This window comes from Myxine glutinosa, chromosome 7 (assembly GCF_964187855.1).
Source record: "Myxine glutinosa chromosome 7, kmMyxGlut1.1, whole genome shotgun sequence".
Lineage (NCBI taxonomy): Eukaryota > Metazoa > Chordata > Myxini > Myxiniformes > Myxinidae > Myxine > Myxine glutinosa.
In genome coordinates, this window is record NC_136267.1 from 36,703,241 (window position 1) to 36,719,403 (window position 16,163).

The 16,163-nt window shown below is 42.5% G+C and overlaps 1 protein-coding gene across 3 annotated transcripts in view; it reads right to left on the reverse strand.

The window, feature by feature from the left end:
* LOC137431123 (cartilage oligomeric matrix protein) overlaps positions 1-16,163 on the reverse strand; it is a 64,518-nt gene that overhangs the window by 16,723 nt on the left and 31,632 nt on the right. For all 3 annotated transcript variants that reach the window (XM_068122079.2, XM_078781491.1, XM_068122080.2), the window contains exons 16-19: positions 14,066-14,173; positions 9,896-10,055; positions 9,650-9,768; positions 5,549-5,601 (exon numbers count right to left, since the gene is read on the reverse strand). In XM_068122079.2, coding sequence (XP_067978180.1) covers positions 5,549-5,601; positions 9,650-9,768; positions 9,896-10,055; positions 14,066-14,173 — 440 coding nt within the window. The remainder of the gene's footprint in view (positions 1-5,548; positions 5,602-9,649; positions 9,769-9,895; positions 10,056-14,065; positions 14,174-16,163) is intronic.

Below are 16,163 nucleotides of genomic sequence, written 5' to 3' on the forward strand. Positions count from 1 at the left end.
ACTAGATTTCTCATCAGTAAATTATTTAAACAACCAAAGAACTGATGTCAAAGCGATCTAAATAACAACAATCTGCTTTAAGTAGAGTTCTACTCAATTCAAACCAAATAGTTTTAAACCAAAAATAACCAAATAAACCAAATTGGTTTAATTACCAATAATTGGTAGTTTATTGGTAATAATTGGTAATTTTGATTTATTAATTAATAATCAATATAATTTAATTATTTAAATTTATAATTTTACAATTGAAACTGAAATTTAATTAATTAATCATTATGATTAATTATTTAATTAATAATGATTGGTAATTAATTCAATTAATTAATTGGTAATTGGTATTGGTAATTTAATAATTTATTTACTAATTGATAAATAATTGGTATTCGTAATTTAATAATCCATTTAATAATTGGTAATTTAATTGGTAATTGGTAATTATTGGAAATAATTGGTTTAAATTGGTTTAATTGGTTTAAACCAAATAAATAGTTATTCAAATAGTTTGAATTCAAAATTCAAAGTAGGTGTTATGTAACTCAATGGTGGAAAATGTTGTGCCAGTCTAATAATAATAAGGCCTAATAAGGTTTCTTTAACTACAGGACAAAACTTTTTGACCATATAAACTAAAATCGCTTCGCTACAAGATACACAAGTGGAAACCCAAATCCAGGAGGAAGCGACTCGCCAAATCAACGTCCAAGATTGGTTAAACTCCTGACGTCGAACAACAATAATATGACGTATATTCGACGATGGTTAACGTCATTTCTCAGAGGTCTGTCTGCTGAGTGCTTACCTGTATCACGATATTCAATCATTGATCATGGTGATTCCTTCATTTGACACCTGACTACAGTCGGTACCTGTTCGAACTTGCTGGGGTTTTAATAATATTATGATGATGCTTAAATATCCCATGGTCCTTACCGGGAGACACTTCAATGAATTCCAACATTATTTTGAAAAGATAAAGTGCCCGTTAAGTCTTAATTTACCTTTGATTATTAATTTACTTAAGTGCTCTTAATTTACCATAAGCTTTGATTATTTACCTATTGATTTTTGTCTTTTTGCACTTGTTTTTTGTACTCTGTCAAAGCGCCTTTGGGCTTCTTGAAAAGCGCTATATAAAATACTAGCTGAGGTACCCGGCTTCGCCCGGGTTGAATAAGAATAATACAAATATATGATGAAAAGAACATGTATATTTTAGAGCAATACCACAGTACATTTCCTACATGACGTTTTGTCAATTTTCAATTTCTCAAAACCTCTTGGTATACAACATTTCTGGTTTTTCTTACTTGGTGCCAAGACATAAAGATTGCTTGGTTTTCCAACCCTCGAGCAGCCCACGTACAGCTGGCCATGGGCAAACACTTGTTCTGTGAAGTTCAGGCCTACAACCTTCATTGATTGCCCCTGCACCCTGTTGATGGACATAGCAAAACATAGCCTGATGGGGAACTGAATCCTCTTGAAGGAGAATGGAAGGTCAGGTGGAATAAGTGGTATCCTTGGAATGAATACTTTCTCTCCTCTGTATTGTCCTGAGAGGATGGTTGCCTCTAGGACATGCGGCATCATTTGCTGGATTGTCAATCGTGTTCCATTACACAGCTTTGGTGGATCAAGATTCCTTAGAAGCATGATTGGTGCTCCCACCTTGAGAATCAACCTGTGTTGGGAGTCCTTGAGGCTGACGACTGTTGAGAACTTTACTGCCTGATCTTCATGTCACTTTGGCAAGAGAATCATAATTTCTTTCATGACCGGCAGCGAACGTCATTATGTGCGACATTACGTCACTTCTACGGACATGAAAACATTTGTTTTCCTTAAAAATATATTTAAAATAAATAAAATAGTACATAAATTAACAATAAAAGAAGCTAAAAAACAATTTAAAATACAATGAAAAGCACATTAAAAATATATAAATATGTATGTACAGTATACTGTACGTACACGCAACTGCTGATTCTCATTCAAAACAGAGGTGACGTACAGTATTCCTTTACTGTGTTAGCCATGGGTCCGAAGAAGGATAATGCTAGTGTTTCCAAGCGTAATGCGATTACGATGGACGATAAGGTAAATCTGATTAAAAGGTATGGAAAAGGTGGAAAAGTGTCGGTGATAGCGCATAGACCTTATCGGGAATCGGAACCGCAATGCGTCATGGGATCGGAAAGGGGCAATAGCGCCGCCACAAACTACACCATGGAATTGCAGCTGGCCCGGTTTTTTTAACCATTGATATTAAAATAAAAAGTAGCCTATAACCACCGGCATTTTATGCTGATTCCGAATCTGTGTCTAAAACTTTTCTCCGATGTGTAGTTCTTGAGTTATAAGCGGACATCCAGACAGACACACACACACAGACACTCCTCCTTTATTTATATAGAAATGTATTATTATTATGATTATTATTATTATTAACTTGAAAGTGCCCTCTGGTGCAATCAGGCAACAAAGCATGTTGTATACCCCATGCCATGTAAACTCCCCCCCACCTCCCCACACCCCCCCCAAAAAAAATATACACACACACATCGTGTGTGCTGCTTCCTTGCTTGATGCTCAACATTTAAAAATAATAGACCATGGACAAATTAATATAGGTTAGCCACCATTGTGCAGGCTTGAGGGCCTAGTCGCCTGCTCCTGTATTGAAGTTCCTTATAAAGGAACTCATATTGCTAGAGAAATAGCAGATACACCCGTGGGGATACCCACGGGCACAGACATGTATGACATTTCAACATCTTGATTAAGATGCCTCTTGACAGTTTTCCAATATACACATATATATATATATATACACTACATGGCCAAAAGTATGCGGACACACCTTCTAATTAGTGGATTCGGCTGGTTCAGCCACACCTATTGCTGACAGGTATATATAATCAAGCACACAGCCATGCAATCTCCATAGACAAACATTGGCATTAGAATGGGCAGTAATGAAGAGCTCAGTGACTTTCAATGTGGCGCCGTCATAGGATTCCACCTTTCCAACAAGTCAGTTCGTCAAATTTCTGCCCTGCTAGAGCTGCCCCGGTCAACTGTAAGTGCTGTTATTGTGAAGTGGAAACGTCTAGGAGCAACAACAGCTCAGCCGTGAAGAGGTAGGAACACAAGCTCACAGAACGGGACCGCCGAGTACTGAAGCACGAAGCGTGTAAAAATTGCCTGTCCTCGGCTGCAAAACTCACTACCGAGTTCCAAACTGCCTCTGGACGCAAAGTCAGCGCAACAACTATTCGTCGGGAGCTTCATGAAATGGGTTTCCATGGCCGAGCAGCCACACACAAGCCTAAGATCATCAAGCGCAATGCCAAGCGTCGGTTGGAGTGGTGTAAAGCTCGCCGCCAATGAACTCTGGAGCAGTGGAAATGCGTTCTCTGGAGTGATGAATCACGCTTCACCATCTGGCAGTTCGACGGATGAATCTGGGATTGGCGGATGCCAGGAGAATGCTACCTGCCCGAATGCATAGTGCCAACTGTAAAGTTTGGTGGAGGAGGAATAATGGTCTGGGGCTGTTTTTCGTGGATCGGGCACGGCCCCTTAGTTCCAGTGAAGGGAAATATTAACGCTACAGCATACAACGACATTCTAGACGATTGTGTGCTTCTAACTTTGTAGCAACAGTTTGGGGAAGGCCCTTTTCTGTTTCAGCAAGACAATGGCCACATGCACAAAGCAAAATCCATACAGAAATGATTTGTCGAGATCGGTGTGGAAGAACTTGACTGGCCTGCACAGAGGCCTGACCTCAACCCCATCGAACACCTTTGGGATGAATTGGAACGCCGACTGCGAGGCAGGCCTAATCGCCCAACATCAGTGCGCAACCTCAGGAATGCTCTTGTGGCTGAATGGAAGCAAATCCCCGCAGCAATGTTCCAACATCCAGTGGAAATCTCTCCCAGAAGAGTGGAGGCTGTTATAGCAGCAAAGGGGGTGACCAACTCCATATTAATGCCAGTGATTTTGGAATGAGATGTTCGACGAGCACATACGGGTATGATGTTCGGGTGTCCAGATACTTTTGGCCATGTAGTATATATATATATATATATATATATATATATATATATATATATATATATATATATATATATATATATATATATATATATATCATACTATAAATTTACCAAATGGCCGTCTGTCTGTCTGTCTGTCCATCCATTTGTTCATTCCCAGGTACCGCAAAAACGGCTGAACCGATCGCAACGAAATTTTGGGTGGGTAATCCTGGGACCCCCTGGAGTAAAATAGGCTGTATTGTTTTTCCAATTTCAGCTTTGGTCTCCAGCATTTTCAGGTTTGGACTCCTGCCTAATGTTATTGTCCCGGGTACCGCAAAAACGGCTGCACCGATCGCAAGGATACACCTCCATGCCCGTGGGATTCCCATGGGTGACCCCACTAGTATATATAATAGCAGGAATCAGTGGAAATTCCACATAATGTAAAATGTGGCTTAAAAACCTCAACTCTCTTCCCCCTCCCCCTTTCCACCCCTCCACGCCCACTCCTCTCTCCCCTCATCCCCTCCACCACCACTCTCTCTACCTCTCTTCTCACCCTCTCTCCTCCTCAATCTCTCCCCCTCCCCTCCCCTACTGTCCCCCCCCCCCCCCAATCCTTCCCCCTTTCCCACATCCTCTCCACTCCCCACCCCCATTCTCCCTCCCCAACCACCCACTCTCTTCCCCCACTACCTCCCCACTTCTCTCCCCTTCCTCTATTCCCATGACCTGGAAGAGCTTTCAAAGAGGTCCTATACAGTGTAGTATGCATGCATCACATTGCTAGAGGTTCCTCGATGTGTTCTACATTATATTAAAACAGATCTGGGGAAAGACGAACGTTTAAAAAAAAAAGAAATTTCGCTTTTGTGTGTTTGAAGCCAAATGCTGCACCACGGGCACGACAGAAATCTCCCCTCTCCTGGTCCAACCAGAAACAGCTATTAAAACGCGTTTTTCCTTTTAAAACCTCAATATTCATCCGATTTTCTTCCCCGTTCTTTTGCAACCGAGTCTTAAACCATCTTAATGACTATGAAAAATGAAATTGGATATAGAAACCGAGTTAAGATGAAGCCATGAGGAAGTCTGAATGGACTTTATATTACAACCCTGAGATTTAAAATCGGCCTTAATTTCACTTTAAATGCATTTTTGTCTAAAAACATTAAATTTCTTCCCGTTTTTTTGCATCCGACTCTTAAACCATCTTGGTGACTTTGAAAAGTGAAATCAGATATTGAATTAGAGTTAAGATAAAGCCATGAGAGAGTCAAATTGTGAGCCTTACAGAAGAGGCCTATGAAACGTGAGGACCTATATAGAGCAAACAAAATGGCGGCAATTTGATTTTGAAGACCCACCAAGACAGACACAGACAAATAGAGACAACATGATGCAAAAAAATAGACAGAGACAGAGACAAAGAGACAGACACACAGACTGACAGAGAACATATACATATATACGATTAAATATTCTGGGAAACCAACCTGTCTATATTGGTGTCACAGATGTCTCCAACGAGATCGCTGTCAATGTCAGACTGCAAACAAAATGAAGAAATATTTTGAATGATATAAATCCCAAATGAAACATTTTTTGAGAAAACGAAATGATAATTGTTTTTACCATTTGTTTTTTTGCCAAACCTTTTTCCACTGTATTCATGTCATGGTGTGACCTCAACATCTAAGGATATAATGTAGATGACCCCATCCATAATCTATCCATAAAACTCACATCATGAAAATCAGAGGAAAATTATTCAATTTATGATCAAAAATGTGTTTGTTGTTAATTTGGTCACAATCTGAAAAAGGTAGGTCAAGGACACGAATCAAGTATCATGTGCACAACTTCAGTGCATATCCACTATTATAATGCAAAAACACCTTGGAAGGCCAAGCGGTCTTTGAGATTCTGCATTGGGATAATTGAGCGATGACAAAAAACCGTGGTTTTTTTAACAGACCGCCATTTGACCTTGATCTCCAACTCAGAGGGGTATGATGTAAATAAAGTGTAAATGTGACTTGGTCTAGACTATCTAGAGAGGGCAGTTTAGTTCCCATTGGATAAAACTTAGTCGAGTTATGGTTAAAAATATTAAAATGTCTATAATTATGTGATGACCTTAAAAATTAGGTCAAGGTCAAAAAATTTAAATCAACCCTGCAGACTTTATATTCCCATTATTGATGCTGAATTTCATTTCAAAAGTCCCAGTGGCCTCTGAGATACAGCTCGGACATTGGCAGAAAAAATGGAGAAAAACCTAAATGGTCGTTTAGTACTCCTGGCGGTGTAAGACTGCTCGTAAAACCTTCAACCCAGAGGGGTATGATGTAAATGAAGTGTAAATGTGGGTTGCTCAAGGCTAAGTAGAGAGGGCAATTTCGTTCTGATCAGACAAATCCCAGTCGGGTTTTGGTGAAAAATGTTAAAATGTCTATAATTGGGTCTGGCCTTAAAAATTAGGTCAATGTCAAAACGATTATGTCAACCCCACCTACTTTATATTAAGCAAAATGTCATTCTGAAAGTCTTCAGACATTGGCAGAAAAAGGGAGAAATTACTAAATGGTGGTTTAATACTTCAGGAGGTGTAAGACTTTGACCTTTAACCCTGAGGGGTATGATGTAAATTATGTTTAAATGTTCCTTTCCCTACGCTATCTACAGAGGGCAATTTTGTAACGATCTGCCAAACCTTAGTCGAGTTATGGTGAAAATGTTAAAATGACTATAATTAGGTCATGGCCTTAAAATTAGGTCAAGGTCAAAAAATTCGCTCGACCGCACATACTTTATATTCACATTATTGATGCAAATTTCATTCCGAAAGTCCCAACCAGCTCAGAAATTTATACAGTTTGGAAATTTGGAGTGTTGTTGAGAATGCAGTAAGAACAAGAAAATCACATAATAATAATAATAATAACAATAATAATCATTTTCTAAATGGTGGTTTCGTACTCCTAGGGGTCTAGGAAACTCGGTGGTGCCATTAAAAAATGGGGGTGCCAATTGTCGAAGCAAACCATACAACAGCAATAAGCTTCCCCTATGCCATATAGGGGGGTGGGGGGCTTAATAAATAAGTACATGATCATAAATACTATAGAGAAACATAATAACATAAAGACTATCACTGTGTGACAAATAGTGCAGTGGTATTGATGCTCTTGAGCTGCCTAGTCTGTGTCGAATTACAGCCGGCTAACTGTAAACTCTCTGATTGGTGTTTCACAGGCATGAGGGTTTCCATCACAATGTGTGCCCTCCTTGGGATGGACGTTAATTTAAGCTGGGTGTCCCATTTCTTAGCATTAGTTGGTGGACCTTGACCCCCGCTAACCCCCGCTCTAGCGGGGAAAATGGCCTTAAAACGATCATTCATTCATTCATTCAGTTGGTGGACCTTGAAGATCTCGCAATGCCTTTCAACATTGAGCTATCATCAGCACCCAAGTCAAATTCCAAATTCCTGCCCTAACCTACAGAGGGCTCTGCATCAGTGGGATCACTATGACCTTAGAGAATGGTGCACACCGATGGTCCAAACTTGTAACAGACTCTTGGTCCGATATGTAGAGTGCATTCAGAAAGTATTCAGACCCCTTCACTTTTTTCACATTTTGTTATGTTGCAGCCAGTGTTGTTGTTCTGCTGAAATTGTTGAAATTCATTTTTTCCCTCATCAATCTACACTCAATACCCCATAATGACAAAGATAAAACATGATTTTAGAAAGTTTTACAAATGTATTAAAAAGAAAAACTGAAATATCACATTGACAAAAGTATTCAGACCCTCAACTCAGTACTTAGTTGAAGCACCTTTGGCAGTGATTACAGCCTTGAATCTTCTTGGGTATGACGTGACAAGCTTTGCACCCCTGGATTTGGGGATTTTCTGGCATTCTTCTCTGCAGATCCTCTCACGCTCTGTCAGGTTGGATGGGAACTGTCGGTGGACAGCCATTTTCAGGTCTCTCCAGAGATGTTCGATTGGGTTCAAGTCAGGGCTCTGGCTGGGCCACTCAAGGACCTTCACAGAGTTGTCCCTAACCACTCCTGCGTTGTCTTGGCTGTGTACTTAGGGTCATTGTCCTGTTGGAAGGTGAACCTTCGGCCCAATCTGAGGTCCTGAGCGCTCTGTTTCAGGTTTTCATTGAGGATATCTCTGTACTTTGCTCCGTTCATTGTTCCCTCAACCCTGACCAGTGCCCCAGTCTCTACTGCTGAAAAACACCCCCACAGCATGATGCTGCCACCACCATGCTTCACCGTTGGGATGGTATTGGGCAGGTGATGAGCGGTGCCTGGTTTCCTCCACACATGACGCTTATAATTGAGGCCAAACAGTTCAATCTTGGTTTCATCAGACCACAGAATCTTGTTTCTCACAGTCTGAGAGTCCTTTAGGTGCTTTTTTGCAAACTCCAAGCGTGCTTTCATGTGTCTTTCACTGAGGAGAGGCTTCCGTCTGGCCACTCTGCCATAAAGCCCAGATCGGTGGAGTGTTGCAGTGATGGTTGTCCTTCTGGAAGTTTCTCCCATCTCCACACAGGATCTCTGGATCTCAGCCAGAGTGACCATCGGTTCCTTGGTCACCTCTCTTACCAAGGCCCTTCTCCCCCGATTGCTCAGTTTGGCCAGGCGGCCAGCTCTAGGAAGAGTCCTGGTTGTTCCAAACTTCTTCCATTTAAGAATTATGGAGGCCACTGTGCTCTTCGGAACCTTCAATGCAGCAGAATTTTTTTTGTAGGCTTCCCCAAATCTGTGCCTCGACACAATCCTGTCTCTGAGCTCTGCAGGCAGTTCCTTCGACCTCATGGCTTGGTTTTTGCTCTGATATGCATTGTCAGCTGTGAGACCTTATGTCGACAGGTGTGTGCCTTTCCAAATCATGTCCAATCAATTGATTTTACCACAGGTGGACTCCAATCAACGTGTAGAAACATCTCAAAGATGATCAAGAGAAATGGGAGGCACCTGAGCTAAATTTCAAGTGTCATAGCAAAGGGTATGAATACTTCTGTCAATGTGATATTTCAGTTTTCTCTTTTAAATAAATTTCCAAAACTTTCTAAAATCCTGTTTTCTCTTTGTCATTATGGGGTATTGAGTGTAGATTGATGAGGGAAAAAATGAATTTAAACGATTTCAGCAAAAGGCTGCAACATAACAAAATGTGAAAAAAGTGAAGGGGTCTGAATACTTTCTGAATGCACTGTGCATAATTATATATGTATAGACTATATATATATATATGTATATATTGTTTTATATATGTACATATATATGTATAAGACTATATATATGTATATATGTGTAAGTGAGATTTTTCATATTCACACATAATTTTATCAAACTCAAAAATCATTTGCTTTACTCAAGACTGTTGGTTGCACAATAGTCTGAACAATTGCTTTGAAAAGTTTGTGACGCCAGTTTTAATTAAATGCACTATTGGTGTGTTCCATCAATTATAATGTCTTTATCCTTCATTTTATTTATTTACTGTTCCCAGAAACTGAAACCTGGTCACTTGGGGACCAGGAGAAGAGAGATTAGCGAGGTACAGACCTGTGATGGATTGCTGGTGTAAGGACATGAATCGCATGGGTCCCCAACACCATCAGAATCATAGTCTGTCTGAGGAGGGTTAGGAATATGTGGACAGTTGTCCAAGATGTTGGGAATTCCTACAGAGAAGAAAAGCATCAGCATCAGTTTTTACTCTTGCCGCAATATTGCCGATCAATTCCAGGTGGGATTGGAATAGTATTTGAAAAAAAAATAGAGAATAACAAAAAAAAAGAAACCCCTTACCATCTCCATCCATATCTGTGTCACATGCATCTCCTGCTCCATTGTTATCGGTGTCTTTCTGGTCATTATTTATCATGTGGGGACAATTATCACAAGCATCTCCAAAACTGTCTTCGTCTGAGTTCATCTGCACAGGGTTTGCAATGAGCCAGCAATTGTCCTGTGGTCAGAGAAGAACACGTAAGTACATGGCAAGTGAATGCAAATTGTGAATGTGAATGTAAAGCTCGATTAATACAGATTGAATGAAACTTCATGAGATGTTCAGCCACGGGATACAATAAGTAAAGCTTTACAATAACTAGAACGTCACGCGGTAGAGTACATACATCCGCCATGCTGAACAGGTTTTTCGTATACAGAGTCAACGCTCATGGAAGAGCTAGTGCTAGTACGCTGATTGGATCAGGATGCAACAGGACAAAAGGAACAGCAGAAAAAGGGGGGAAACACCAATTTAGCAGAGCCGAAGGTCCAGACAGAGGGAGGCTTGGCCAAACAATGGGTGTGGTAGGAATGGGGGGGCAGGTGAGGATGCATTGGGTGGACGAGATGAATACAGAAGGGAACTCTAAGGGGGGGAAAATGGAATTTTGGAAGGAGGGATTGCGGTGAGGCTGGGAGGGGATGTTGGGGGGTTGAGAGGGGGGTTAACAAGGGTAGAAAAGAATATCGAGAGATGCTTGAGTAATGAGAAATTACTTTCTATTCTGCATAAAGTTTTTTTTAAGGTGAAAACAACAACACAAAAGTAAACGACTCTGCCACCAAAGGTTTTCACCCCTGTCTGTCTGTCTGTCTGTCTGTGAGCAGGATATCTCAAAGGGTTATGGACAAACACTACATGACCAAAAGTATGCTGACACCCCTTCTAATTAGTGGATTCGGCTGTATCAGCCACACCTATTGCTGACAGGTATATATAATCACGCACACAGCCATGAAATCTCCATAGACAAACATTGGCAGTAGAATAGACCGTACTGAAGAGCTCAGTGACTTTCAGCATGGCACCGTCATAAGATGCCATCTTTCCAACAAGTCAGCTCATCAAATTTCTGCCCTGCTTGAGCTGCCCCGGTCAACTGTAAGTGCTGTTATTGTGAAGTGGAAACGTCTAGGAGCAAAAACAGCTCAGACACGAAGTGGTAGGTCACAAGCTCACAGAACGGGACCACCGAGTGCTGAAACGCATAGCGCGTAAAAATCGTCTGTCCTCGGATGCAACACTCACTACCGAGTTCCAAACTGCCTCTGGAAGCAATATGAACACAACAACTGTTCATCCGGAGCTTCATGAAATGGGTTTCCATGGCCGAGCAGCAGCACACAAGCCTAAGATCACCATGCACAATGCCAAGCGTCGGCTGGAGTGGTGTAAAGCTCGCCGCCATTGGACACTGGAACAGTGGGATTGCATTATCTGGAGTGATGAATCATGCTTCACCATCTGGCAGTCCGAAGGATGAATCTGGGTTTGGCGGCTGCCAGGAGAACGCTAACTGCCCGAATGCAAAGTACCAACTGTAAAGTTTGGTCTGGGGCTGTTTTTCATGGTCCGGGCTTGGCCCCTTAGTTCCAGTGAAGGGAAATCTTAACGCTACAGCATACAATGACATTCTAGACGATTATGTGCTTCCATCTTTGTGGCAACAGTTTGGGGAAGGCCCTTTCCTGTTTCAGCATGACAATGCCCCTGGGCACAAAGCGAGGTCCATGCAGAAATGGTTTGTCGAGATCGGTGTGGAAGAACTTGACTGGCCTGCACAGAGACCTGACCTCAACCCCATCAAAAACCTTCGGGATGAATTGGAACGCCGACTGTGAGCCAGGCCTAATCGCCCAACATCAGTGCCCAACCGCACAAATGCTCTTGTGGCTGAATGGAAGCAAATCCCCGCAGAAATGTTCCAACATCTAGTGGAAAGCCTTTCCAGAAGAGTAGAGGCCATTATAGCAGCAAATGGGGGTACCAACTCCATATTAATGCCCATGATTTTGGAATGAGATGTGTGATGTTCGGCTGTCCACATACTTTTAGTCATGTAGTGTATAAGGACGAAATTTGGTGGACAGATTGCATGTGTGATAGGGACTAAATGATTAGATTTTGGTGAAGATCCAGATCAGGACATCCAAATTATTTTTGTGATTCTTAACCATGGAGAGATAGGGCAAAAAATAATAAATAGCACTATATCTCAAAACGTTATGGACGGATTATGATGAAACTTGTTGGACAGGTTGGGTGTGTGGCAAGCACAAATTGATTCGATTTTGGTGAAGAACTAGATCCGGATCCAGTTATGGGAGTTTTTTTAAATCTGAAGTGATTCTTCACCATTGAGAGATGGGGCCAAAAACAATATATCGCATATTTCAAAAAGTTGTGGACAAGTTATGACAAAACTTGGTGACAAGTTACGAGTTCTTATAGGCGACAAGAACAAGCTGATTACATTTTAGTTCAGGTCCTGATTCAGATCTGGTCTATCAGTGGGATACAAAATGTAAACTGGTCAGCCTGGTGGAGGTATGCGCTCTTCAGAGTGCCGTTCTAGTTTTTAATGATGTGGTTCATCTACGCACACAACACTAAGACACTTCTGCCATTTCACAACCACAAAAACAGGCCACCTAGCATTGTGTCACTAAATTTGGGAACGATATCACGACCATGGGTGGGCTAGATGCAACTAGCTCGACCCTGGGTGGGCTAGACGGAACTAACTAGACCATGGGTGGGCGAAATGAAACTAACTAGACCATGGGTGGGCGAAATGAAACTAACTAGACCATGGGTGGGCGAAATGAAACTAACTAGACCATGGGTGGGCTAGATAGAACTAACTAGACCATGGGTGGGCTAGATAGAACTAACTAGACCATGGGTGGGCTAGATAGAACTAGCTAGACACTGGGTGGGCTAGATGGAACTAGCTAGACCCTGGGTGGGCTAGATGGAACTAGCTAGATCCTGGGTGGGCTAGATGGAACTAGCTAGACCCTGGGTGGGCTAGATGGAACGAGTTAGATCCTGGGTGGGCTAGATGGCCTTATTTCCAAGCTGGCCTCCAAAGCCAGTCGCCGACTGAGCATCCTGCGTCGTGCGAGGTCTTTCCTGGGCACACGTGAGCTCCTCACCACATACAAGGCTTTCATCCGCAGCTCAATGGAATACTGTTCTCCCCTCTGGGTTGATGCTCCTGCCTCACACCTAGCTCGTCTTCACGTTGTTGAAACCAAAGCTTTCAGAATCATTGGAATCTCCCATGATGAAGCTAACTCCGAGGGCCTTTCACTCACTCACCGCAGGCAGGTAGGTGGTCTTTCTGTCTTCTACCGACTCCTCTCCGGCCTTGCTCCCCCAGTTCTATCTGTGCTCTGTCCCACAAATATTCCTACAGGTCGCACAAGATCTGCCAGTAACCCTCTTCTGGTGAAATTGCCCAAATCAAGACTCTCTGCTCACCTTCACTCCTTCATTCCTCTTTTCTCCCACCTCTGGAACAATCTCCCTCACTCTCTTCAATCCCACTCCTCCCTCCAGGTCTTCAAAACAGCTGTTCACCACCATCTCTTATCTTCCCCCATCCAAAACCTTGATCTCGTCTACCCCCGTTAATTCACCCCATATCCACTTTTTTTTTTGGAAATACCGACTTTTTCATTTCCTGGAAGTTCCAGCAGTGTCCATGTGTTTTATACTTTCCCACTCCCCCGCCTTCCCATGCCTCCTCCTCCCAAGCCCACTCCCTCCCACAGATCTTCCGTTGTCCCTGATCTCTGCTGCTGTACTTGTGTGCTTCCCTCTCTCTCCCCATCTTGTCTCCCGTTCCCTTTTTTGTATGTTTTGTGTGTCCGTTTTTTTTTTTGTGTGATTGATGTTAGCTCTTACACGAGCCTCGATCTTGTATACAAATGGAACTAGCTAGATCCTTGGTGGGCTAGATGGAACTAGCTCGACCCTGGGTGGGCTAGATGGAACTAGATAGACCCTGGATGGGCTAGATGGAACTAGCTAGACCCTGGGTGGGCTAGATCGAACTAGCTAGACCTTGGGTGGGCTAGATGCTCCATCACCCGAGGCCTTTTTGGGTTTGTTGATCGCTACTGTGTTGTGTAAACAGGCACTTAGAGATGTGAGCAAAGTAGTTTAAAGGCAATAACCTGCATGTTTGTTATTCCATCGCCATCAGCATCTTCATCACACTGGTCTCCAATACCATCCTCATCAACATCCTCCTGGCCTGAGTTTGGAGTGAAGCGACAGTTGTCCTAGACAGAAAAGGATGTGCCAAGTACCACAACATTGATGTACCGAGTCAACAAAATTCAAACTCATTTTTAGGCTTTGACTTTAAATTTCTACTCGTTTGACTTCAGTGCTTTATCAATTGATCCTCAAAATGGGTATTAAGATTACCACCTCAGCCTGGCAAGGTGGCCGAGACGTGTGCATACTCGCATTAAGATGTCTAGCCTGGGTTTGAATCTGGAACGAGCTATAAACTGTCATCCTGGTGTTTCACAGGCAGGGCGATTCCTGCTGTGATCCTTGCATTTTATTCAAAAACATCACAGTTAGGTCCAGCAAAGCCAAAACTGGTTGCAGTATATCACCATCTTTTTTTCAAGTGTACAGTGTGTTCCAGAAGAAAATATCACTTTGTGTAAATATTATCACTTTACACTGCCGATGCTAATATACATACAGTGTTTCAAAAAAAGTGGACTATTTAAACCGAAATTCTCCACAACTCGTCTGCAAGTCTGAGTTGGGTTGGAGACCGTCGTTGAGCAAGATCAGTGTAGAATCGGCGTAAAACCTCACGGTACTGCTCGCTGTTGATTGTCACCATCTTACCATTGGCGTCCTCGAACCAATACGGTCTCAACATACCACATCTGGCATTCAATGCACAGAAGCAAGTGGACTTGGGGCCCTTGAGAGACATTTCAGACACCTCCTCAAGAGGCTCAGCATCCCAGAAGATGTTGTTGTGATTGTTGATAGCCCCTTTCAAATGGAAGCATCACTGAACCACAAGGAGTTGACCCAATTTGGGTATCTTTCCATTCGGTCACTGAACCAATCACACATTGTTATTCATCTTGCCATGTCAATCAGAGTTAGTTTATGCCTTACAGATATGGTGTCGGGGTAGAGCTTGAGTTCAGAAGTGAGAATGCTCCACATATATGAGGCTGAGAGATCGCCAGTTCTTGGGAACGCCGATGGTGGGATTTCTTTTGAACTTTCAATAGCAGAATCTCTCACAAGATCAATGTTCCCTTGGTCCTTGGTAACACTTGGTGAGCGGCCACTATATTTTGATTTTTCACTCTTCCATGTTCTTGGAAGTGCTCCACAAACCGCTGAATGCTCCCATTGGAAGGTTCATTACAGGTGTGAACATTGTAATACTGACAGTATCATCGACACACCTGCACGTAGGATTTTGTCTCAAACCACATAGTCATGATTTTCACGTTTTGTTCAACTGTGTGTACCACAACATTCAATTTTTTCCATGCAGCGGTTTTGGAGATATAGAGGTGCAACATTTTTCAGTTTTTTCCAAAATGGCTTTGTAATCTCCTGATTTCATGATGCAATGCACACATTGAAGGCACCCAGTGCCAGAGGCAGAACAGCAACCCCAAAACATCACTGAACCTCCTCCATGTTTGACTGTAGGGAAGGTGTTCTTTTCTTTGAAGGCTTCATTTTGTTTTTTGTAAACATAGAGATGATGTGCTTTACCGAAAAGCTCTAATTTGGTCTCATCTGTCCACAGGACATTCTCCCAGAAGGATTTTGGCTTGTTCAGGTGTGTTTTGGAAAACTCCAGTTGGCCTTTCACAGCAGTTGGGTCCTCCTGGGTCTGCTACCATAGATAGAACCCCCTTTCATGGAGTTGGCGGCGGGTGGTGCGAGTTGAAACTGTCGTACCTTGTGTCTGAAGGTCAGCTTGAATCTGTTTCGCAGTTGATCAAGGTGCTTTCTCCACCATTCGAACAATCCTTTGCTGCAATCTTCGATTAGGTTTTCTCTTGCGGCCACATCCAGGGAGGTTGGCTACAATGCCATGGCCTTAAACGTCCTCATAACATTGCGTACGGTGGAATCAGGAACATCAAGGTCTCTGGAGATGTACTTGTAGCCTTGAGATTGTCCATGCTTGGCTACAATCTTGTGTCTGACCTCAGACAATTCTCTGGTTTTCTTTCTTTTCTCCATGCTCGTTGCGGTACCCACTGGTTG